Source organism: Drosophila navojoa, chromosome 4 (assembly GCF_054131105.1).
Source record: "Drosophila navojoa isolate 15081-1374.11 chromosome 4, UAZ_NAV_1.0, whole genome shotgun sequence".
In the NCBI taxonomy this organism is placed as follows: Eukaryota; Metazoa; Arthropoda; class Insecta; order Diptera; family Drosophilidae; genus Drosophila; species Drosophila navojoa.
Window position 1 is genome coordinate 22,090,426 of NC_142892.1, and position 26,731 is coordinate 22,117,156.

Below are 26,731 nucleotides of genomic sequence, written 5' to 3' on the forward strand. Positions count from 1 at the left end.
ACAAGCTGCTTAATTAAGATTTCCTGCGGGTCTGCTAGTCGCTTCAAGTGTTCAATACAAATGGTTTGTGTTCCTTTTGTCTATAGACAAACTTAATGACGCAGCAGCAGCAGTAGCAGCAGGAGCAGGAGCAGGAGCAGCAGCAGCAGCAGGGGCAGTTGTTGAATAATAACAACTGCTCGGAATATACGGGCCTCAATAAATATGCAATCAAAGTGACAGTCAAACTTATGGACTGTGCTTCTCTACTAGCTGTTTAGTTAAGCATTTGTCTAAAAGAGAAACATCTGCGACTTCATCAAGTCAATTGAAGTTGTATGTAAGTAAGTAAGTAAGTCAAATTAAACTTAAAGTGCTGTCTAGAAGACTGAGGAATATATTTATGTAGAGAAATGTTTTTATTTGTTAACTAATCATGAAAATAGATTATAATAACAGAATGCTCTAGTTTAACTCTATAGAAGTCTCATGTTAATGGTAAAATTTGATACCTTATTTTTGACCAATACCTGGATATGTTAAGATGTAGAGTGTACAATTTCATTTTACTTGAGCTCAGGGCAGATTGTATGTAAAATAACAAATGAAATAAAAAATAAATAAAAGATATATAATAGCATTACCTAATGGTCGTATGAAAACCTAACCATATACATACATACATACATACATACACACATATATGTAAGTATATGCAGGCTATATCTTTCCATTTCTGTTCACATTCGCATTTGAGAATTCCCATCTTCAGCCAAATTATTTGCTGTTATTTTTCTCGATGAGTTGCAATTTGATAACTCAATGAATGACGCATAGGCAAGGGCCACAGATATTTGTGGCATTTCACAAACAATTTAGTGCTCAATATGTCGGGCCCTCAGGACACTGTAAGGACTTCCGTCTGAATAAATATTTAATCAATCAATTTCGACAATTTCTTTTGGCTCGTCAAATGCTCACACAAACTAAATGCTGGGAGTAATAATAATAGACATAATGATAATAACAACGATGATGACGACGGTGGCGACGACGATGATGATGCTATTACTGCTCAGACATATAAAATTGATTTGATTGAAATGTTAATTTCGCAGGAGAGCCAACGAAGGAGTTTCGTCAGCTGCCGATTTCCATAAGCAGCAGCAGCAGCAGACGAGAGATAACTGGACAAGCCCATTGAGAGGATGTCTATAAAGGGACTTAGTCATTCACAATGAGCTGGACCTGCCTAATGACAAAGCAGCTTTGGGTAGGTCCTTTTGCTGTGCTGTGCCAAAAACCCATCAATGAATTTCCGTTTCACGGTGATTCGCTTCAAGTTTCAGTTGCTCTTCCCGTTTTAGTTTCTGCTTCTGCTTCTGCTTCTGCTTCAGTTTCAATTTTGATTTCGATTTCGATTTCAATTTCGTTTTCCGTTTTTGTTTTCAATTGAACTTGATTTTTCCATGAATGCACATTTCTCCGGGTCGAAAACGGATTCTGATGCTCGCTCGGCGCTGTGCGTGCGATTATCAGAAATGCTATTAGTTCAGTCTCCTGTTATTGACAGTTGCTTTGAACTCGGGATTATGTTTGATGTACCAGTCGACATATTTGAAGCGTCTGCGGCCAACCGTTGAGTCCTCAGATGAATGACATTTCCCAAATTCTGACATACGAGACACGCCCACATGTGATGGCATTCTGAAATTGGATTTCCTCTCTTCTTATCTTTGATTCGGTTCTGACATATGTGGTCAGGCAACTAGTTTTAGCAAGTATACTTTAAAGGGTCTAAGAAGTATCCTCTTTTACATATGGAATAGAACAAATTTTTGGCGGAATATATATATTTTTTAGTTAAATTAATCAATTAAAAATTGTAGTTTAATTTAGTTAAATTAATCAATTAATAATCAATTAAAAATTGTAGCTCCATGGTTCAAAGACTATTGTGTATGTTATTTTGTTACAACTTTAACGATAGTATTTTCCCAAAACTCTTACTATTATTAGAAATAGCTGATAAAATACATAACCTTTAATTCCCAAATATCTCTGCAGAGACGAGCCATGTGTAAAGCCAATCTACTATTTCACTTAGTCAACGAGTATATAAAAACTGTTATACATAAATAGTATATTATTTTCAATATTCTTTGCCTATTTTCTTGATTGTTGCTGCATTTTGCAGATTCCAAATATCAGAGTTTTTATATTATAGAATAAAAGTTCGGTCTTTTGTTTTCTAAACTGGTCTCTCAACTCTTCTAGAGAATGTTTTTATTTCAATACAATAAATTTAGTCCCGATTTCATAAATATAGAGTGCTTCTTATCCTGTCATATAAACAAATTTTTAAACTATTTTCTCAGCTGAAAAAGTAAACAACTTAGTCAAAATACTAAACTATAAACGATTTGAAAAGGTTTTTCTACTGAGTCAACGAATTGTCTTCTTTGGTCTGACAGGCCACAGAGTCGCCAATGCGTTCGGCCAGCATGTTCAGGTTTGGCTGGACGGGTGGATCGGTTTGAGTGGACCCAACGTCTCCCATGGCGAGGTTCTCTTCGATCTCTGGCACCGGGGGCAGCTGCAGTAGGTTGTTGCGCTTGAGTCCCACATGCATATGACGCAGACTTTCAGTTAGGCTGCTCATGCGGCCAACAATGCGGCTGACCCGATCCTGTATGATCTGCAACCGTTGCTGACAGTCCCCCACATCGATCGGTTGCGATAAATCGTCGTCCCCGCCGGCACCAGTTTCGATAGATTCACTAATAGCCTCGCTATTCAGTCCATCTTCCGAGCGGTTGGTGGAGTCAGTCAGTTCGCTTGACTCGCTTTTCATCACTTCGCTATCCATAGACGAATTCCAATAGTGGGCATCCACATAGCCTAGATCAACCACCATGGGCGTATCCGATTCCTCCGACATTTCGTTATTGTGAAATAAATAAAAGTGAATGACTGTATTTGTATACGGATAAAATAAACTCGTATACTTGAAAAGATTTCGAATCTATACAAATGCTCGACTGTGAGTCAACTAGGCTCCACTCTCAGCCAGTGAGCAATAAATGCGAAGCTTGCTTGGATTGTGCTTATTTTAAAACACAAAAGAAATACTGAGAAGAAATTTATTAATAGCTTTAAGACAAATGCTCATAAGTTAATCGCAAATGTATATTTTTTATGCAGAAAACATTGAAAATAATTTTTATTGAACTCACAGTTTCAATTATTCTGAAGCCATTAAAGAAATGTCAACTGTTATTGCTTTTTTTATGGCTCTGCAAAGATCTTCAATCAGTCAGTAAGCACAAATTCTTGTAAATGTAAATTCATCTACTCTGTTATATTCGCATTCAGTATATGGAAAATCAATTAAAGAATATATTATCCCACACACACACACTGTCAATGGATAATTGATTCAATGGCCCAGGCATTCAGATAAATCTCTCTCTCTATCTCTGTGTCGTTCTCTTTCTTTCCAGCTTAATGTGGGTTGAAGAAAACGGCGAAAAGTTTCACCATGCGTGCAGCAATCGAAATCAGATTCTATAAGAGTCTGGCGTGGGGCATGGTGCATGGTGAGTGGGGCAAGTGAAGGCTAGCCGAGGCAACACATAAGGCGCCATTGCTACAAAAGACAAAGACCAAAAACCAAAAGGCGGAAATGCGGCATTCATCTCTCTCAGTTCGTACTATTTGAAAAACAGTCTCAATGAATGTTTGCTGTTGGTTTGTCGTTCGTCTGTCTTCTACATATAAGACCAAGCTCAGCTCTCAATTGGGCTCATGCAAAGTGAAAAGAAAAACCAAGGCATTGATAGTTTTTCTCTATATATATGTAAATACATATAGGCTGTATACATTTTATGAACTACTCCCATTCAATAATGATGTTTTCTATCAATACTTCTGCGACGAATAAGATGGTTATCTATTGATATAAATAGAGTATTCAGCAGTCGGTTGCATGAAGGCTCTTACTAGTCTTGCTTTCGTCAAAAGAACTTCAAGCTGCTGCATAAATGCATTCCCACACAATAAAGCAGTAAATCTTCATTCCTTTGCATTAAAAGTGCTGTCTGTGTAGCTCATAGCCAAAGGAACTGTAGAATTGATTCACGAATGTCGAAACAAATTTCAAGACGAGGCTGCTGTATGTGTATAGGTAGCACAAGCCTAACCGAAGACTATATGACTGAATAAAACTATTAAATATATTGCTCTTAATTAAATCACAAAAATGATTAAATGATTAATATATGTTTTATATTTCACAATTTATTGCAATAAATTAATTATAATTGCATTTATCTTAACACAAAAAATCTTATTAGAATGCAATCAAAAGAAACTGAATAACTTTGCTGCAAATCAAATTTATGCCAGCTCATTGCTTTGATGCAGCTTTGAAAATCCAAAATAATTTATGAAAGCCAACAATCAAGAAAGCACTCCCACCACATTTACTCAGTCAATCAATTACAATGATGAGCCCATCAGATGGCGTCTAATTGACGATCAAACTGAAATGCTGAGAAATCATTTGTCGTGCTGTGTGGCCGTAACAGCTGTGAGGCCAAACACAATAAATAACCATAATAGCTAGTTGGCTTATAACGAGCATAACACGCTCGCATGGCTGCATAAAAACGCCATCTCTTGAGATTAATGTGAAAAGGTCATGCGAGCATTCAGCGAGCGCCTCCTCCGCCCCCCTGGACATTGACCTTGGCCATGCGCTACCCTGTACGCAGAGCACAATGGAATTTGGGCATGTGTGATGCGCCTTTAACAAACATTAATGTGTTAACTCGCGGTCAACAATCGATTCGGGAGTGCTCGAGCTGTGAGGAGTCTCTGAGCTTTGGCATCGCGAACATAACAATTCTATCTCGATTACACATGTTTATGAAATGTATTTGCTCAGGTCCTCAGACACGTGACTTTGGCACAAAAGACGAACGACAATTGCCGCATGTCAACACACGGGGTAAAAGTGGAAATTATGTGGACTTACAACAGAGCTAAGAGGTGAATACAACAGGCGCCTGGTTGCTCGCACCTGCCATCCGCCACCTGGCTGACGCTCGGCTTTTGTTTGGTAAGTGAAAGTGACTTTTGGCATGTCTTTTAGTAGTTTTTACATTTGTCTTAATTACGGGACTGGGGCTATGGTGGCAGACACTTGAGAACGCGCCCCAAGGCCCCAAGGTGTGCGTTATGTAAGAGCCCCGGCAGACACTCACACACACACAGGCACACAGACACTCTCTTGGACCACACCTGGCGTGTTTGCTGCTGCCCAGCTTCCTGGCTGCTGCTCTCAGCCAGCTGCTGCCTCAACTTACTTCCGTAATTTATACAGTGTTCTGCTCGTGTTTGCATCCCCGAGCATGGCTCACAAATTTGTTATTACGTTAAATTAAACTCGAAAAATGCGTTAATAGACGACCAGACTCTCATATAGACTCTGTGCAAGCTGTGTAGCCTGCAAGGCAGCCCTAATTGAATTAAATTCCGCAGTCACTTTCTTACTCTTCTTACGGCATTGCAAAGCATTTCGGGACATACACGCGAGATACATACACCTGGCATGTGCTTGTGCCACACTAAACTATGTTGTTTACACATTTAATTGTGCATTTGCATTATTGTGAATAGCAATCGCTGTACATCTTCTATTAGCTTCTTAATTAAAAGACCTAAGCTCTGAATTAACAGAGTAAGAAATTTGGCTTCCAAGTAGGTAATGAAAGGTATTGAAAATTATGACGAAAATAAATTTTAATAATCCACAACTTGAGTAAACATTGAATAATTGATCAAAAATTTGTAAAAATTTGTAAAATTAATTGTATTTCTCTGAGTGCATTTTTAAGTAAATTTGCAAACAATTTGTTGTAATATTAAATATTTGAATATATGAAAATTTTTGGACACTTAACATTTTTAAAATTGTAACATATTCTTTTAGTTTATTTATAAAACAATCAAGATAGGGTTTATGTTAAACTGATCTGTGTATATAAATTGAAAAATATTTGCTTAATACTGAATCCAGACTATCTCTCAGTTGAAGCAATTCCATAGATTGATTCAGAACTTTGTAATATTTAACTCTCATAGCTTCAAGTGAGGATTGGTCGGTCAAGTCAGGTCAGTTCCGGCAGCTCTTCAGCATTTGTATTTTTCAGCACATTTCATATTGAAGTTTCGCGAATCTCTCATTTCGTTTCTGTTGACCTCGTTCGCTGCGGCTGCTGGCGCTCATTTCGCACCTGCTTTGCGGCCGAGTTGTTCAGAGCTGTTCGTCCGTAGTGCAGGTTAAGTAGACGCTGCCGCGGCTCACTCCCAGCTACGGGGCGTCGAGATGAAATGAATAAAAGTCAAACAACAATAAAGGAAGGATGCGGACCCGCACGGCCTCTGTCAGGGGCTCAGCCTTTACAATCAAAGTCTGTTGTTGTCGCTGCTGCTGCTGCTTCTGCTGCTGCGGTGCTCAGTGTTGTCGTTGTTGAGCGGCTTATTACATTTTTCGAGTGCGCCTGCATATTATTTATTAAATATGGCTTAACAATGAGCACAACAGAAAACAGCAATAAATTGTGCTTCAAAAGGTAACCAAGGTCACTTGCCGCATGCTTGAACTGCTGCTTTTAATCAGCCATAAATATTTTGCAGTTTCGAAATTGCACAAATACTTTTCTAGCAACCATTTTCACACATTTTCTAAAAACTTTCCCGTTTCGAAAAGTTTTTTGTCATCCTCTTTTTTTTATTTTTGGAGCAAGCAAATTTATATGTACCACAAAAGTTCGCTTTGCACATGGGAGAAACATTACAAATTTGCATGCGAATTTCTGTTTGAGCTGCTGCAACTTTGTTCAAGAGTTGATAAAAAAAATGGAGAGTAAGAAGATGAAGTATGCCTCAACAGCACCAGAAAAAAAGGCAAGTTTGACTATTTAGTGTTTGCCCTGAGCACATGTAGGTGGCCCATAATGATGATGACGACTAAAACTGCGCTTGTGTAAATGAGTCGAAAACAAACAAACGGAAACAAAAATCAAAATCAACAAAGTTCACATGCCGATCATTTGATACTCTAACATCTGAGAGCTATAGAGAATCGGGGCTATACTTCAAATCCCTTGCTTGGTATGAGATGGAACAAGTTCCTCGGAAGCGAAATTTATTTTTATCGGATCTGACCAAAGCTTCGATTATACAGAAAGTAATACAGAAGAATTTTGTGTCTAAGGACAGATATGTATTATTAAAATAAAAGATTTAATAATCTTGCAACTAATTAGTAATGTAGATATAATATATATGTACATAAGTAATAAATATTCCATAATATAAATAGCTGTATTATCTCATATATACACTAGTTTAGTTTGACGACAAAAGCTGTCACCCAAACAGAAGAGGCCACAGTTAATCAATAGATCGAATATTCTGAAGATTTTCACTATTGAATGGAATAATCTTAGCCTCTAAGCACTTGAACCTCGTTTATGTTTAGAATCAAAATTTTATCTTGTTCGAAAGATGGTAGAAGGCATTGCATCAAGATGAAGAATACAAAATTTCATAAAATGTTTTATAAAATAATAAATAAATCGTGTCAGTTATATACAAACATTATCTTTTTATTGAGTCAGTTGTACTTATTCTCAATTTAAATATACCTCAAAAATTATTTATTGTCAACTGCAAAAATGTCCAATTATAAATGACTCTCAATCAACCAAGTTAGACTGTGGAAAGCGTCCCTTTTCATCATTCGCATTAAATATTGATATTTAACGTGTTCACTGTGTCACATGGTATCACGTGGTATCCCCTTGGTAAAGGGTAAAGGGTATAAATTGAAAGATATACGCATATATTTTTTCAGGCGTTTTTGTGTTACTTTTTCCAACATTTTGTGACATGATTTTTGTTTGTTTTCCCAAGTCTGGTGTCGACGTAGCTTTTTGTTTGTTTGTTTTTGTATTTCGCAAAGGATACGTTTGCCAACATATTGTGTTCAGTTTGGTTTGTTTTTGTTTCCTTTTTGCATTTTTTTCTGGCCATGTTTAAGTTTTTGGGACATTCTATTTAACAAGAGCTTGTTGATAAAACGAGCTGAGAAGACTAGAGTTTGCGTTTGATTCGATTCAATTTGAATAGACTCTGGCAGACTCCCTTAATTGGTGTTAGCTTTGAATAGATAAATTCAAAAAATTTGAGAGCAATTTGTAATTTGAACTTTACCATATAATTTATTTTCAATAAATCAAACTAATAAATAGTTATTTTTCATAAATTTGAAAGTCATAATTAATATGAACTTGTAGTACATAAGACACTTATTATAAAAGTAATAAACCAGTAAATATTACAACTTTAGCTCAAAGGATTCTCTCATTGCCTAGCAGTTTTGTAAATTATTTTTGGCAAGACTTAAAGCCTAATCAAACAAGAAAGAAAGCTCTAGTCGAGACTGCTCGACTACGAGATCCCCTGAACCCTACAAGCAACTGATATTTCAAAAATAATTAGCAAACACACAGGCACACACACACACACGCACACAAACAAACACACGCATACAAACAAACACACGCATATACACACACTCTCATATACAGGCGATTGCGCTTGGGTTGCGCTGCAGTGTTGGCAATATAATGAAAACTTATTTGTTGAATAATTTAATTTCTAGACGTACGATCGTAATGAAACTTTCAAAATCTAATCATAATGTTTAAATGTATGTTTATACCGAAGCACAAGTCTCTAGTATTTGATATACGACTTTTAAAACGACAAGAGTGAGGGGGTTGATTTAGGGGTGGGGGGTAAATTTTAACAACAACCGAAATTGTATAAAATACATCTTTATATACATTTTAAATTTGGAGACTCTAGCTTGAAAGATGTAGGAGATATAATTATTTAAGTGATCTTCGATAAGGTTTTTTATCGATAAAAAAGTATTGGAATGAGTTATCGTTTTTTAGTGATAAAATCGATATGCGCGTGATATATACGGACATTTTAAAAAAAAGTTGAAGTCTCTAGCTCTTATATCTTCTGAAATCGACGCGTTCATACATACGGACGGACGGACGGACGGACGGACGGACAGACAGACGGACAGGGCCAAAACGACTTAGCTTGTCGCCCTGATCAAGAATATATATACTTTGTGGGGTCTGCCACGCCTCCTTCTGCCTGTTACATACTTTTAACAAAACCATTATACCCTGATTTCCCATTTTCAATGGGTTCAGGGTATAACAAGAAAGAAAGCTCTAGTCGAGACTGCTCGACTACGAGATCCCCTGAACCCTACAAGCAACTGATATTTCAATAATAATTAGCAAACACACACGCACACACACACACACACGCATACAAACAAACACACGCAGACACATACACATACAAATGAACACACGCATGCACACACTCACATGTACAGGCGATTGCGCTTTGGTTGCGCTGCAATGTTGGCAATAAATGAGAACTTTTTTGTTGAATAATTTAATTTCTAGACGTACGATCGTAATGAAACTTGCAGAACGTAATCGTGATGTTTAAATGTATGTGTATACCGAAGCACAAGTCTCTAGTATTTGATATACGACTTTTACAAAGATGAGGGTGAGGGGGTGGATTTAAGGGTGGGGGGTAAATTTTAACAAAAACCGAATTTGTATAAAATACATCTTTATATACATTTTAAATTTGGAGACTCTAGCTTGAAAGATGTAGGAGATATAATTATTTAAGTGATCTTCGATAAGGTTTTTTATCGATAAAAAAGTATCGGAATGAGTTATCGTTTTTTAGTGATAAACTCGATATCCGCGTGATATATACGGACATTTTAAAAAAAAGTTGAAGTCTCTAGCTCTTATATCTTCTGAGATCGACGCGTTCATACATACGGACGGACGGACGGACGGACGGACGGACGGACGGACGGACGGACGGACGGACAGACAGACGGACAGGGCCAAATCGACTCAGTTTGTCGCCCTGATCAAGAATATATATACTTTGTGGGGTCTGCCACGCCTCCTTCTGCCTGTTACATACTTTTAACAAAACCATTATACCCTGATTTCCCATTTTCAATGGGTTCAGGGTATAAAAATAAAAGAATGTAGGATATATCACATATATATAAATACAGTTCAACTACTCAGGCTTTCGTATCCTTACATTCATTAGTGTTAGCTATTTAATTAATATTAATATTGGATTTATCATTACTTTCCTTTGGCTATTGGCTTTTCTTTACCACAATATTTATCTTACTCAATTGGCCAGGCAGCTCATTTCGTGGCTATTAAATTGAATTGGAAATTCGCTCAAGTCCGCAAAGTTGTCGTCGCATCGTCAACGACTCGCCATCAGATGATTTATTATTATTAACGCCAGAAAAGTTTTTCCTTTGGCCGGGCCAAATGATTAAAAAACAAAATCCAGTGGCCGAGAAGCTCTTGAGCAGAGAAACTATTTGCAGCGCGTTGCACGCGCCTCTTCTTCAGTTGGCTCAAACTTTCTGCCTTTGTGCCTTTATCATCGCTTCTCTCCGAATTTCTATGTTAAATTGTGTGAACTTTTTTCAGACAACTGGCGGGACGACACTTTATCATGTCTCAGTGCTGTCGCTGACCGCTTTTCACAAATTGAAATGTGTCCGCGCCAGTCAAGAGTAAATGAGCCAAAACGAAGCCGCAGTCACAGCGGGTCGCCGCAGCTCCCCTTCGGCACGCGCCCTACCCTATATCTGTACAAGGCTGGACAAATCCCGCACAAAGAAATATATATTGTAAGGATTGGCCGCTTTTGATTATTTCGCCCTGTAGCTACACATAAAATGGGCAAGTCACACGAGTCGACCCACACTTGTATCCCTCTACAATTCATAAATCTTGAATTTTTTTGATAAACGAATTGATCTGCCTTTATATTAATGTAAACGTTATCAAAAACTTGAAATACAGAATATATTTTGCTGATAAAATGAATAAAAAGGGTACTTCCGAGTCGAACACTTGGACACTTTCTACAACTGTTATAATTGACAGCTAGCTTATATTTATAAAACTCTAAGAACTTCGAGTAATATTATTTTTTTTCAGAGTATTAGTGGGATTAGGAATAAGGATTTAAGTCTATAAATGTAAAATGAACAAAGATTAAAGAAGAATAAAACTAAGGAGAATATCTTGTCTTCAAGTTGGCTCTCAATACATTCAAGTCATCCAGGGTACGGCCTAGTCGATACCATATTTAAGGCGCTCGTCTTTTCAATTTTGTATTTGACATCTGAAAGTTGTTTCTTGACCGCATTTGTCAAATATTAGACTTAAGTGATTTTCGACAGCTGAACCTGAACCTATTTGGTATCTAGCGAAGGCATATTTTCTGCTTCGTTTAAGGGTAATTTGCGCCCGACTGAGGGTCAATGCGGCGTATGCGTAATTTTTAACAAAAACTTGAAAGCACCCAGAGCCACAAAACACATTTGCAGCCCAAAGGAATTTAAGCATGATTTTATATTTTCTCATTCACTAGCAACAGAAATTGAAGGATTTGTTGAGAAAAGTTAGAAAGCCTCGCCTACAAGATTTAATGACTGTGCAACGTCACATTTACCATTTTTTTTACACACAAATTTTAATTTTAAGGAAATAGAAAAATTTAAAAAGTTTTGCCTGAGTTTACTTTGATTTTGAATTAATAAATTCAGTTTGTGCACGAAGAACATTATGCACAAGAAAATTATGTTACGCAAGTCTTACGTTTAGTTATAAAACATATTGTATTTTAATTATTTTTAAAATAAATTAGACATCAACTTACTATTTTCATTGCTCTTCGAATACGTGATATTGGGAACTCCCCAACTAAATAATATTGTTTTTCAGAAGTATTTAAATGAATTTAAAACACTCGAGCATTTCTTCTTCCCTTTTAATGACATCGAAAGCAATTACAAGAAATTTTTAACAGATGAATCCACTAAAATTTGTTGGTAAGCAAAAGACGGCCATAGTGTACAAGAATGTGTAGTTGATGTTATCGGTTGGTGTGTGACAGAAACTGCAGTGTAAAGTTAAAAGTTGACATAATCAAGTTCACGGCGCAATCTCAACGTGAGCCGCAGTTTGCCTAGCTCCCTATCGAATTTGGCCTGACATCGATCGACGTCCACGGGGTGGGGCAGCGGGAGCTTTAGCCTGTACAGGGTGGTGCCAAGGTCCAGTTCCTGCTCGTGCAGCGTTAGGCTCATTTTGTCAACGGCCATTTGCTCGCCGGGCAACGCAATCTCTAGCACGAGATCTTCACAGCTCGCCGAGGCTGCTGTGCGTTGGCCCATCTAAGTGGAAGAGAATACAGCTTAACAGACACTGCGTGGGCAGACAGACAAAAGGCCAAAATGGGTTGTGCCAACCTGCAGAAACACGTCCTCGGTACCAACGGCCTGCCTGTAGGTCATCGTGTACTCTGGGCACTTCCGCGACTCCAAGATGTCGGCATCCTCCCGCTCTTGTGCCTCCTGCCACTCCTCAAGCGTGCGGGGCTGCGCCTTTTCAGGCTCAACCAAGGGCGTGGCCACCAGGTTAACCTTTCCCCTCTTACGCGCCTTGCCAGCTTCACTGGGAGCTGGTGGTCCGATGCTGCCAGGTGCTGGGTGAGTGGATGGGACACATGAAGCGCTCCTGTTGTCGTTATGCTCCATTTACTCACTTTGCTTTTTCACCACCAGCGATTCCTCATCCTCGCTGCTGCTGCTGCTGCAGTCGACTCCTCCCCGTCTGCGTGTGGGACACAACAGATTTTGCAGCTGCCGCAGCTGGTCGGGATTGTCGAAAAGCGACATCGCTCACAATTATTATTTACTCCAAAACTTTTTCTATTATTTTACTATCTTTTTATTTTATTTTATTTTTTTTTGTCAGCGCCTTTCACGTTTTTACAGCTCAGAGCTGGATTGAGGAATGAATATTTATTTACGTACTGCGCTCAGTGGAGCTGAATCAAAATCGATTTGGTTTGATCCCCAGCCTACTCCTCGCCAGAAGTTAGGTTGCTAGGCTACTACCAAGCCTACTTATCGATGCGACTTGGGTTGCTAGGGCCGTTCACGGGCCATGGAGCAGCTGTAACATGTTTGTGTTTATTATGTTGTCCGGGAAACGAAGCCTAAGAAGGGTCTGCAGCTGAAAAGGTACTCGATTGTAATCCACATTAGGCATAACTGGGATCGCAACGGAGGGCCCCTTCACTCAATGCCTTGGCATAAGACAAAGTAAACACGAGTAATTCACAGCTGGTCGACAGCGGCTCCCAAACTTTGTTTTGCCAGTCTAAATGAAATAATAACAATGTGTTGGTCCTTGTATTACAATGTAAGGCCTTGAGTTATCAAATGTATTTGTGAAATGTGTATCAAAACTGAAATCAATACATTGTGAATACCTTTCGAGTTCCGAAATTCAATTTCAACATAATATTTCACAATTTCGCAGCTTCTGCTGCAGCCTAAGGCTAAGTTCATAATTCACTGTCAAGGATAAGCAATGGCAGCCTCAACTTTTCTCCCCCCTCCCTTGCTCCACTTAGGCATTTCAATTAAAAACTTGATGCCATTCAGAGAAAAAAAGTTTGTGCTATGCCTGGACCCCGAGGCACTCGACAACTAGTCCAAAAATTAACTTTCACGAGTCGCAAAAATTATGACACTTGTCAGAAACAATTGTTTTGTAAATGTAAATTATTTTTGTAAATTCAAATTGCTGCTGACCTTCAATGGGTCGCAACGGCCATCCATAAAGCAACAACTCGCCCCAGTTGGGGCCAAATGTAAATCGACTGGGCGAAAGCGACATTACAAAAACCTAGCCGCGTACTTAATGTAAACAGCATGACTTTCACACCGAAAACACACAGCCGGCGACTCGCTGGGATCCACACATTCAGACGTTCAGCTACATAGGGCCTGAGCTCCCGGGTTGCAGCTGAATGCAAAAGGATTTCCGTGCCGTCCATTTTGTCTGCTGCTGCTGCGGATGTTTTTCATCGCTGTGGATCGTGTGCGCTTAATTTGTTTAACATGCGAGTTCCGCATTGCACGAAACTGGAAAACGAAACGAGGCAGACTGCCTAGTGCTCGTTCAAGAAGTAAGCCAACTATTTCATATATATACATAAGTATGATGTTCTACGATTGGTCTGTAGAGAATTTTAGCTAACAATATTCTGATGAATGCCATTGAGTGAAACCAATATACCCGTTTCATATCTGTGTGGCTATACACCAAATGTCGGATTTTGTTGCTAACCACTGGGCAAGCCAAAATAGTTTTACCTGAAAATTCTTCTAGCTGCCCTAGTTAGCCATAGAGCATGTAATTTCGATACAGACTCGGTTTGAATGAGATGAGGGACAACGCAGTGTTCGCCTTAAATTTAGTACTTTAAATACATGTTTTCTAGATTTCAATTAAGTATAAATGTCTTTAAAGTTTAGTTTTAGTTTAATTTTGAATATATCTGTAAAATGAATTCATTTCAAATTTATTTGAAGCTTTCTTATCTAAGATTTAGATAAATTTGTTTAGAACCCAATTAAATTAATTTTTTCAATTTTTTTTTTTTTCAATTGAATTCCAAAGTATTAAACTTTCATGTTAATCTTTTTAAAATATAATTTGTATATTTAATTCGATTCAATTTAATTTTGTGAGTGATAAAATAATAATTTCATAATTTCTCAAGCAGATTTCTTTGTTTATTCGGAAATCCGAACGTGAATTAAGTGGCTAGATTAAAAATATAAAAAGACTCATAACAAAGTATTAATAATGAAGTTATTGTCTAAGAGATTATGAATTTTTTCGGACTTCAATTCATCCTGCCCAAAGTTCTTCCTAATCTGATGTACTTTGGTAAAAGAATGAATTGTTCACTATTTTGTTCGCTAGCACGAGAACACAGGATTTATTCATTAGCTATTTAGTCTTAATCCAAACAGAATTAATTAACATCAATTCAATGAATTTTCTAATTGATTTAAATGGAATGCAAAAGTTAAGCCGTAGTGCAAACATCACGTAACTGAGATTTAACCTTGTTTTGGTCCATCAACCATGACTTTTGTTTTTTCAGATGTTCCTCTGTTTCTCTCACTCTATCTTTCTCTGTCAGTCAGTCACTCTCTCTCTCTCTCTCTCTCTCTCTCTCTCTCTCTCTCTCTCTCTCTCTCTCTCTCTCTCTCTCTCTCTCTCTCTCTCTCTCTCTCTCTCTCTCTCTCTGTGGGGCTCCTCAGTCGAGGTCCCAGCTGACGCCCATCCACATGAGACAATGGGCACTGCATGAATACGCGTACATGTGTAACTGTGTTTTGGTCCAGCATTTCAATGCATCGGAGTGGAGCATGAGTGAGGCGGGGAGACCTTTCACTGTGTATACATACATATATCTGAACGTACGTATGTATGTGTGCTGTCATATACAAGAGGCCCCAAAATGGATTTCGGTACAGTCGAAGACACGTAGCGTCACATGGCAGCACGCAGTGAAAGTGGAAGTCGAAGTGAAAGTGGCGCCTCATCGCCCCTTAAAGCAGCTGCTACACATTTTCGGGCATTTTTCCTTCTCTCCTCTTCGCCTTCCCCCTTCTCTTAATTTTTTTGGCTGTTCCTGTGAATATGATTTGTGAGCTAAAAGTGCTCCAGCTGCCATTTTTTTGTGTGTTGTTGCTTGTTGGCGCAGATTCCAAACAGAATGTGTATAAAACGAGTGTTTTAGAGGAGTCTGGAGGTTACATAAAACGTAATTAAGAAGGCATTAAGTATCATGCATAAATCATTGAAAACTTGCACATTTACGCCGTTTTCTGTTGATGTGGCCCAACGGGGGTCGGGGATGGTTGCTGATTTGTTATCACATGTGGGCGGGAGTGAGTGGGAATGGAACTTACATAAGAGAGGCCTTTAGTAGACCTTTTGAGCTGTGTAGCTGAAGGTAGGAGCCGTGCTCTTATAGTCGCCCATTACTGATAATTGGATGTTGCCGAAGCGAGCAAAAAAATTCTGGTGTGGCAGCCAAGTTCTCCCCATCATAGATCTGGGTCTGTTGATTGCATTTTCGGGCGACACAGAGTCGCAGAACTTTTGGCAAAAAGGAGAACTACTTCCGGCCTCCCAGTATTCGCTCTCTGCTGCTCTGCTCTGCTCATTTTGTGTAAATGTAAATGTTTCTTTAAAAAAAAAATTCGCCCTCTTAAATTATTCCCAAAATAATCATAGCAGAAAATAAAATATAAAATTATACTAAAATAAAAACTTGGTAAAATAAATAAACTTCATTTGATAATTGAAGGGAGTCTACTGAAAGATATCCTGTAACAAAGTAAATGTAATGCAATATTCGATATTCAAAATACGATATATGATAGACGAAATGGGATTTTAATTCGATGTATAAGCTTTGAATAAGATAATCTAATTAGTAAATACTATATTTTAGTGCAATTCACAATATAAGAAACTCATTTATATGTGATATTCATTGTATAATGTAAAATATAGATTTTATAATATTGCATATACGATAGCCGGTAGACGATATATGTATTTAAAATATATATGATTTTGGGCAATGCTCTTATTTTGATTTGCACAAATAGACGAAATCTTGATATGCCATAAGTAATTAAAGATATACAATATTCAATCAACAATCATTTTGCAATAGTGCTCCGATTACAATAATAATAATTAATTTATAATTCGGTTTCCTGCAAATACATATGTATATTGTAATAACTTACAAGTTAAGGCCAGTCAACACAATCTTAAAAATAATATTCATGTACATTGCGAAAGTGGTTTTGTGCTTGGTCAGTTGGAACAATTTTGTTGTGAAATTCGGTTCGCCTGTTACATATGGCTGGCTCATAATCAAAATATACAATTGCTTTCTAAGCAGGGTATTAAACTCATGCAGGATAAATGCTGTTGCCTTATATTTGAGTTTGTGCAGTCAAGCGACGCAAACCAGCGAAGAGAACAAACAAAATGAAAAACGGGAAACAGAAATAGAAATGAAAATAAAAATAAACATATAGAACTTAACAGGCTAAGTTAGCTGTAAGCCAGCCCTAAGAGACATATCCAAAAATTGTATGTAACCAAAAAAAAAAAAAAAAAAATATACAACTCAAAACGAGCGTGCTCTACTTCACGAGTCGTTCATTTTAAAGTCCATTCGAGCATTAAATATCTAGACACAGACAACAACAACAATAACGAGAATAGCACGGTATATGGTGCAGCAGCAGAGGTTTGGCCGAGATTTAAGCCGTAAAGGTTTTCCGACCACAAAACCGCCATGCCCATGGCCATTGCCACATCAGCCATAAAGCGCGAGTCGAAGCTCTGCAAAAGCGCTCAAAGGCAGCCGAAGCAGCGTGCGAGCGAGATAGCAATAGACAGTTGAGAGAGCCGAGAGCTGAGCGAAACTGTTGTCAGCTGTTGAGTCGTTCGGCTGAGCCACGTGCGGAAGCTTTTCACTTGCATAGCGATTGTTTGTTTGTAAACAAGCTGAAAGCTCTACAACAGCTGGCTGTAACAGCGTGGCACAGTGGGCTGAGTGTGTGCGAGCATTGCATGAAAGCGAGATTCGTTAGGGCTGAGTGCAATACAATACAATAAATCATGGTATAATAATATTGATAATACAAATTTGTATATTGTTGGCAGCTAAAGTCATACTCATTGTTTGATTAAGAAATTATGTCAACACACTGCTTGCATTTCGTTTCTGGTCAACAACAAATTAATTGATTCAGACAGTTGCTCCGAGATGAAAGTGAAATGTGCTCTAATTGAAGTAGAGCGTGAAATACAGCCAGATATTGAATGAGATGGTTAATGACAATAATTTAATTTAGACAATGGACATAAATATATATAAATTCAATTATCAAAGGCAGCGAATGCAAATGAACACAACAACAGAGACTGAAAATTAAAGTCCGAGCTCGTGCAATTTGAGGCCAATTCGAGTCATAAAACACAAATCGCAGACAAGCAACGACAAGGCACGCGCGTAGCTGTTAGCGATTGCCAAACTGATTGGAATACTTAAATATGTATGTAGAGCTATCTGTGAAATGGAAAGCTGCTGCTGCCCGCATCAAGGGTCTGCAAAGAGAGTTGAGTTGGCCACTAACCTTTCGTCTTCTGCGGGCCATCGGCGCTGTCGTCGTCTTCCGCTTTCTGCGCCACTGTGTACGCTCCTCCGTTTCATTGCCAAATAAGTTCTCAACGCTGCTGTCGCTGCCGCTGCCACTGCCACTGCCACTGCCGGGGTCGCTGCTGTGGAGACTCTCCACATCGGAACTGTCACTCGAGTTCAAGTCATTCTGCAATTTGCCCGCTTCAACGTCGCGCTGCCGCAGCGGTCGATAGTCGGTGGCTTCGCTGCTGCCGGCGCTGCTCTTGAAACGCCCGCGAAATGATTTATAGAGGCCGGCGCCAACGCTGGCAATCCGGCCATGGATGGCAGCCGATGCTGCTGCACTGCGTCTGCCCTGGCTGCGCCGCTTGCTCGCCTTTTGCCGTGCACTCAGCCGCGATGCATCGACTGACTGCGCAGCCGTCACATCTAGAAAGGCACTCATGTTGCCTATGAATAATGATAATACTCTTGATTTCCAGTTATGTAATGATGGCTGTTATCGTTGTTGTTGTTGTTGTTGTTGTTGCAGTAGCTGTTGTGTTGGAGCCACTCTTTGTCGTTGGCATTGCCGAGACCGCTTAGAGATTCGCTTTATGCACTCCTGAGTTTTCCAACCAATTACGAGTGTTTTCTACCATTTGCTGCATTCGGATCTGGCAAGAGAAGTGGGCGAAAATTTGCATGTGTTGCATTAATTAGGAAATTCGATAGGTGCGCCTACGGTTTTCCATGTCTCTGACATGGATTGTTGACTTTATAGCGTATCTATATGTGTATGCTTTAGCAACGGGGAAGCGGACCAGAGAATGGGCCCAGAACATGCTAGGAAAAACTGCGGGAAATGAGCCGAGCCAAGCCAAGCTAAGCTAAGACGAGTGAAATACTTTCAAATTGCGGCAAATTTGCTACTCAGTGGATGCCCAAAGATTTGATCTACACTGCAATTAAAGCTATTATTTACAAGCAAACAAGAGCATAAACTAAGCACTGTTTTATCTTTAATTTACAGGAATAAATTTGGAGCAAGCAATTATTAAGACTTTCGAGTGGAGTTATGAAAAGATGGATAGTTAAAGAGCACAAAAAATTTTTACATTTTGCAATTACAATTCCAATTGGAATCGAAGATGACGCTCTCAAAGATTTTCGTTTTTACATACCAATTGAATTAATATTATCATTATAACATATTGTATATCTTATTTTAAGACTGAATATTGATTTCAATATATTTTATGTTAATGTTAGCTTAATAAATCAAGGAAACATTTTTGTAATTTTCATTTGATATCGCGCAAGTTAACTCTCGATTGATCTCCGCCTCCCGCCCTCATCAATTAAATGCGAAAATTTAAATATTCCGTTTAGTATTTTGTTAATTCATGGCTCAGAAAAAAATGCAAAAAGAAAATATCAAACGAAAACAGCGGCAAATGAAGCGTCGAATGAAAATGCGAATTTTGCTTGGTTTTCTTTTTGCCTTTAGGGCCGCTGCTTGCAAGTGAAAAGCGTCGGAAAACATAAAAGGCACAAATGAGGAGTAAATTGCGAGTACCGATGCCGCGGCCTCCACATATCGCACATGATGACAAAGGCAAACGAGTTTATTTTGTGACAGCAAAACCTTAATCTGACCAATACCCAGCGATCAATACTCACGCGCATTAACTGATAACATCAATTACTGATTACTAGTGAACTAAAGTCTAAACTTAGCTGAAGAATTACAAACAAAGGTAATAGTCAATTCAAATCAAGAAGAAACAACATTAGAGTTCAATGCAAACGACCGCACAATACTCGTTTCTTGGGCTGGAATAATATAGATATTTTTAAGGGGGTCACTCTATTTAGGCTTATAGCTGTTTCGTCCGATTACCTTAAATTTAATTTAATTTAAAGAGGAAAACGGCATAGGAAATATCAAACGGCACCAAATGAAGACATAGTTTTATTAAATTTGCACTCCATCAAATGCTACTTATATGTATGTACTTGAATTCTTAATATTAGCATGTAGCTGTGGAATTTCGGAGAATATATTTAAACTAAAATACTTAAAATATTTTAAAAATTATTTCATTTTTGTATTATTTATGTGTATAATCATAACAGCTTATAAGCGGTTAAAAATAGTAAGAATTATAAAATAAATGAACAAACCAATTCCATTATTTGTATAAAGAAAATGACAAATTTTTATATTATGTGTGATCAAATAAGAAACATCCTTGAAATGCAGTAGGGAATTTATTTGATTAATTTTGGTAAATATTAATAATAGATAACAAATTAAAGATATTTTGTTAACTGTGAGTGCAAATGAAAGATGTGACTTTAGAACACTACGTTAATATACAAGATATACAAGAAATACTTGCAAGCTTGCTAGTATTTCGGACAGTAATTTCTACTACTCTACTTCTACTCGCTTAAGCACCCACAAAATTTAGCAGTGTATCAAATATATCAAATATAACTTTATTATAGCTTTTATGAGCCTTAAATTAGATTCTTTCAGTTGTAGAACAAAGCCCCCCGCAAGGGCAATCAAATTGTATTTAAACTTGCAAATCACGATATCTGGATTCTCGGTTAGCTCAATGTGTGTCAGCTGGCAAGTAACGCTTATTGCTCCGCTCAGGAAATGGCTATTAAATGGGTTATCAAAATAATCCATTGCCGCATTCGATAAGCGTTTAAATTGATTTAAATTCTCGCTGTGTATTGACGTTGTGGGCATAATAAACAAAATTTTAAATCGATGCCGCCCAGGCACAAGAACAGGCACAGGCATTGCCCCAGCACCAGGAAAAGCCTCAGAGACAGTGCGCCACACACACGCACACACGTACGCACACGCACACACAGACTGACAGATACAGAGAGGGAGCGGGAGACTCTCACCCCGAGGAGCGACTGCACACCATGGCAAACTGTCACATTAGCATATTGAGAACGCAACGGGCCAACAAAAATGCGACTTGTTCTTTGCTTTGTTGTTTGCCAGTCAAGCGGCGATGCCGTTGACGTTAACGTTGACGTAGACGTTGACGTTGACGTTGACGTTGACTCTGGCGTTTACGTTGACGTCGACGGCGGCGTCGCAGTCGCCTGCGCAACTTTGGCTTGGCCAGCAGATCGTGGCCGAGGCATTGGCTGCGGTATCAGTCGCTTTGCAGACTTTCGCGTGTGCGGTCGAACCAAAAGAGACTGAATCAGAGAATCGGAGAAGCACGAGAGCCGTTATATCAAAAGAATATCCAATAAGAAGAAAGACACACAGACCGAAAGAAAGAAACGAGAATTTCTGTATGTTGGGCGCGACTTGTTGACAGTTTGAATTATGTGCTGGACGAGTGTGAAAAGTGAGAAATAGTCCATACAAAACGAATTTGATGCATGTGATTAACATAATTAATAAGTGAGGTGAATGGGCATACCCCCGATGAACCAAGCTGAAGCCAAAAATCACAAAACATCTACGATTTGTTGTAACGGTAACAAGAGTTGAGTTGAGTTGAGTTGAGTTGAAGCCAGCGTTTAGCTGCCTCATTAAGCTATCATTGCACGCGCGCAACAACAAGTCGTTGGCCAACCAGTTAGAGCTGAAGATGCGGCTGCTGCTCCACTTACATCACTGGCCATTAGCATTGGCCATCGCTTCCTGCATTGTCGCCGCCTCAACAAGCACAGCAGCAACAGCAACAGCAACATCAACAAAAGCGCCAAGTGGGGCCACATCAAGAACGACGACAGCAGCATCATCCTCCATACCAGGCAAATATCAGGCATATGGCAGCCAGCACCAGCACCAGCCGAAGAAGCTGCGAGTTGGAGTCGGAGCTGCTGGCCACTCCAACGGCAGCGAACCAGTAAACCAGTTCCGGCAAAATCCGATCAAGAATTGGTTTGGCGTCTTCAATCGTAATAATTCGCCACCGGCTCACGGCCAATCGGCGACATGTTCCTGCAGGTGGGTACAGGTGGGAAAAAAGAAACAGTTCCACTCATGATTGCAACTGACGGCGTCCAGTTAGCCGAGTTAGTTAACCAACCGCATTTTATTGGGTGTCACTGTCACGGCATACAAATCGCGCTTACAGTTAAAGAGGCGACTGCACGCGATCAGTGCACTCCTCTAGATCTTCTCGAGCATCAGGAAATGTCATCTCTCATGAATATTTATGTAGGCGGAGAGCTTGCCACACACCGTTGCACATAGTCCACACATGGCTCAATAAGTGCCCCATAACGAACCCAACTCAGCTGTCGGAGCTGAGGGCAAGACGAAAGCAATGCAAATTACACATAAGTGGCCTAACGGCAAAGATTCTAGTTTCAGTTCCGACTATACTTATTTTTGGAGCTGAGGAAGATCTTATTAATAAATGAGCAAAGGCAGTTAGCTTAAGGGGGTAAAAGTTGGCTAGAATTTCTAATCTCTTCAGCGAATTCGTGTTCTTAGTTGAAAGCTGAAATTAAAACTTTCAATTTGGAATACGAGTGTCATATTATTCTTCTCTGGTTTTCTATTGTGCATAAGCTGAAGCTTAACAATGAGGAAGACATACTTGACTACAGGGAACATTTTTGACACATAATTTATCATAAATGGAAATTTTCTTTTCAGTTCTTTTTCCCAACGCCTAATTAATAGGCAATTAATTAACTTCTCTATATTTTTCCAATTCCCCACAAAATTAGAAACATATTCGAAACTATAGAAAGAAAAGTCTGCGCTATGAGATCCACTTAAAAATAACTTGACAGACATAAGCCCAACATCAACTTAACACAAAGTTTAAATATCAGAGATACAATCCATATATATTTGTTTAAAAAAATAGTACTTGAAAATTTCATCGAATTCCCATCGATTAATTAATTGTATTTAGTGTTTAAATGACAGTTAAATTTTTGTTTTTATATAGAGTGCAGCAGCATTAACCATAAAGCTGAACAGCTTGCAGTTCCAATTAGAAAGTAATTTTCTAATACCAATTGGATATTTATAGGGTTTAACCATCCATAGATTGAAAGTTCGAGAAATTAAATGATTTTAACTTTTGATAATGAGAGCAGCGATAAAGAGTTTTTGCCTTTCTAAATAATGATGTTAGCCTTTATGGCTCTCCATTTCACGCATCAAATTGAGAACTTAACTCTGAGCTTGGCGCTGCTCTGCACTTGGTTACTTTCTGAGGCATACTTGAGACAAACTCCACCTTTGTGGCGCAGCTACGCAGCTCTTGACTCTGGAGTTGTCGATTCGCAAGGCATTCCTGAGATGGCTGCTGCAAAGTGCAAATTGCATGCCCGCGGTACTTTGTGCTGCCAATGGGGATTTGCAATGGGTTCTAGGCTTTCGACATTGGCATTGGCATTGGCATTTTGAAGTACCCCAGGGTATTGATGGACTCCAAACAGTTTGCATGAATTCAGAGACACTTTACTCCAGGGAGTTCTCAGGAATGCGTTTGTCGGCACACCCAGCTTTGGAATTTTAACGATCGACGGAACTTTTCCAAGATACTCGACTAGCTCGAATTAACTTAGGTCAGTTAGGTCAGATTTTCACTTTTATTTTTATTTTTTTCGAGCATATCTAAATTGATGGCTATTAAGGCTTTAACACAGATGTTTTTCTTTTTGTAAAAGTTTTCTACTTTTACCCAAAAGAACGAATAAATCCCATTCCTCAGTCACGTAGACTAAAGTCTTCAGTATTTCAAGATTTTGATCGCATAAGCCTAAAACCCGTTTTAATTCTTTTATTTTTTTTTTTGTATATTTTATATTTATTTTTACTTTTTTTTTGCATATCAAATTAAATGGGTCTGATTTCCATAAGCTTTGATAAGAGCTTTGCCTATTTTAAATATTTCTGTTCTCTAAATCAAAAAATACAATGTGTGTATATGTATATGGTAAATATATATGTAAACACACATACATAAACTCATGTGTATCCAGATATCAGGTAGGGCCAATGCGTCATATGTTTATTGGCATTTAGCAAAGGGAACGCCGCATTCTCTTTGAATTGGGTCGCCGATTTTTATTGTCTTTGTTTTTGTTTTTGCATGTCTCTGGCTTTCGGGACGCCTTTAATTTCGCCTTGCCTTGCCCTGCCTTGCCTTTGCAACCATTTTTGGGGCAATGACTCGGTTAAGCAACACCAAAAAAAGATATCAAGCCCGGGATTGTTGTTGTTTTAAGCAGACGATTGATTTGTGGCCAAAAAAATATATTTAGTATATAAGTTTGTAAAGCCAGACTTTAGAGAACTGGTTGTTCTTCCCCTCTCTGTCTCTCTCTCTCTCACACACTCTCTCATTTCATTTATCAGTCTGTCTCTCATTCTCTTTCCACTTCTCAGTGTCTCTTCTGAATGCATTTACTTCAGTTTTTGGCAATTATAAACCAGTTTTATGTACGATGTCATTTTAAATATGTCGGAAAAACTGCAAAACGAATCATTTGCACGCCAGCACGTTAAAGACTTTGTCACTTTCTTTGTGACATTGGTAATGAGGTTTGCTGGGTTGTTGAACTCTGAACTAATCATCGAAGATTGCCATTCAATGAAATAAACACAGAAAATTGTGTTTAGTCTGGGATGAACATGAAACAAATTCTGGTTCAATTGCAACGCATATAAAAAATGATAAAATAATATGCAATAAAAGCATAAAAACACTGATAATTGACAATTGTTTGGGCTGGAAAATGTATTTTGCTTAAAGCATTCAACTCTATATATTTAATTAAAATTCCATTTATTTTAGAGTAATGCCAAATACATAAAATGATCAAATATAGTCTTCTGCTTAAAAAATGTATTCAGTAAATAGACTTTATTTATTTGGTAATTGAGAAAAAACAAATTAGATAGAAATTGTTACTACTTCAAAAAGAAAAATTATTTACCTTTATTTAATTGATTTTATAAAGTTTGCAAAAAAGAGCAGGAAAAATGTGAACTTGAACTACATAAAAATTGAAATTAAATAAATACTCTGGACGACGATAGGGGGGTTGAGTTAGACACGTTTGATTGTATAGATGTAAAATAATTCCGTATATATTAGAGGTTTTATTCAATCTATAAAATATAAACTCTTTGCTTGTATGAATAAGATGAAGTAAGTTTGTATTTATTTTGTGTTCAAGGGTAAAGAGGGCGTGGCTCGATCAGCCTACAAATTTTAGCAGACTTTATACATACTGTGAACGGTTTGTAATCACGCTTTGAAAACTAATTGAACTCATAAATTTAATAACTGTCGATGCTCATAATTTAAGACCACCTTCACGATTTTTGACGATTTCCATAGTCAATTATTTAAATTAGATTTCTGGCCAACAATGCAAGGTACGGTATTATCATGCCTTTTTAGAGTAGAGAACAATGCCACTGTATGCTATAATTGAAGTACGAACAGAGCATGGTGCAGTCGGTCGCAGTGCACTCAATTGTCAGCAACACGATGGAGTGGATGACAAACATATATAAAATACTGAAGTTCGCTCACATTCTGTGCTTTTCGACTGTTGCAGGTGCGGGGAGCGCAACGACGAGTCGAGGATCGTCGGGGGCACTACAACTGGCGTCAGCGAGTATCCCTGGATGGCCAGACTGAGCTACTTCAATCGATTCTACTGCGGTGGCACGCTGATCAACGATCGCTACGTGCTGACGGCGGCGCATTGCGTCAAGGGCTTCATGTGGTTCATGATCAAGGTGACTTTCGGCGAGCACGATCGTTGCAATGACAAGGAGCGTCCGGAGACGCGCTTTGTGCTGCGCGCCTTCAGCCAGAAGTTCAGCTTCTCCAATTTCGACAATGACATCGCCCTGCTGCGCCTCAACGATCGCGTGCCGATCACCAGCTTCATCAGACCCATCTGCTTGCCCCGCGCGGAGAAGCGCGACGACTTGTTCGTGGGCACGCGTGCCATTGCAACAGGTTGGGGCACGCTCAAGGAGGACGGCAAGCCCTCGTGCCTGCTGCAGGAGGTGGAGGTGCCAGTGTTGGACAACGACGAGTGCGTGGCCCAAACGAACTATACACAAAAGATGATCACTAAGAACATGATGTGCTCTGGCTACCCGGGAGTGGGCGGACGCGACAGCTGCCAGGGAGATTCGGGAGGTCCTCTGGTCCGCTTGCGGCCCGACGACAAGCGCTTCGAACAGATCGGCATCGTCTCCTGGGGCAATGGATGTGCGCGACCCAATTACCCCGGTGTCTACACCAGAGTCACTAAATATCTCGACTGGATTGTGGAGAACTCAAAAGATGGCTGTTTCTGCGACGAGGATTACTAAGTTTGCGAATTCCCTTTCAATTTAGTTTTAGTTTTACAGTTAGTCCTAATATATATAAATATTTTGTACTTTTATACGAAAAGATAAACACAAGAAATAAAATTATAATTTACGTATTATACATATATTGTAAAAATT

General features: G+C 38.8%; 3 protein-coding genes across 3 annotated transcripts in view; 1 reads left to right on the top strand and 2 right to left on the bottom strand.

The window, feature by feature from the left end:
• The window catches only part of ome (dipeptidyl peptidase 4 omega), a 79,293-nt gene that overhangs the window by 50,983 nt on the left and 1,579 nt on the right, over positions 1–26,731 (bottom strand). Inside the window, exon 2 of the mRNA XM_018101225.3 lies at positions 18,251–18,911. Coding sequence (XP_017956714.1) covers positions 18,251–18,700 — 450 coding nt within the window. The 5' untranslated portion in view covers positions 18,701–18,911. The remainder of the gene's footprint in view (positions 1–18,250; positions 18,912–26,731) is intronic.
• Positions 11,969–13,026, bottom strand: Dnaaf6 (Dynein axonemal assembly factor 6). The gene is made up of 3 exons (XM_030391220.2): positions 12,760–13,026; positions 12,464–12,699; positions 11,969–12,388 (listed from the first exon to the last, which is right to left on the bottom strand). The coding sequence occupies exons 1-3, from the start codon at positions 12,890–12,892 to the stop codon at positions 12,125–12,127; spliced, it is 633 nt and encodes a 210-aa protein (XP_030247080.1). The 5' UTR covers positions 12,893–13,026; the 3' UTR covers positions 11,969–12,124.
• On the top strand, positions 21,406–26,695 carry LOC108651492 (trypsin-7). Its single transcript, XM_030391216.2, has 2 exons — positions 21,406–22,234; positions 25,822–26,695. Exons 1-2 carry the CDS (start codon positions 21,873–21,875, stop codon positions 26,591–26,593), a joined length of 1,134 nt encoding a protein of 377 aa, XP_030247076.1. The 5' UTR covers positions 21,406–21,872; the 3' UTR covers positions 26,594–26,695.

Excerpts from the sequence above, each read along its gene's own strand:
- Dnaaf6 (XM_030391220.2), bottom strand. The coding sequence starts at position 12,892 with ATGTCGCTTTTCGACAATCCCGACCAGCTGCGGCAGCTGCAAAATCTG. Across the intron at positions 12,700-12,759 it reads GCTGGTGGTGAAAAAGCAAA|CACCTGGCAGCATCGGACCA; the intron begins GTGAGTAAATGG and ends CCACTCACCCAG. Across the intron at positions 12,389-12,463 it reads CCGAGGACGTGTTTCTGCAG|ATGGGCCAACGCACAGCAGC; the intron begins GTTGGCACAACC and ends TCTTCCACTTAG.
- LOC108651492 (XM_030391216.2), top strand. The coding sequence starts at position 21,873 with ATGCGGCTGCTGCTCCACTTACATCACTGGCCATTAGCATTGGCCATC. Across the intron at positions 22,235-25,821 it reads TCGGCGACATGTTCCTGCAG|GTGCGGGGAGCGCAACGACG; the intron begins GTGGGTACAGGT and ends CGACTGTTGCAG.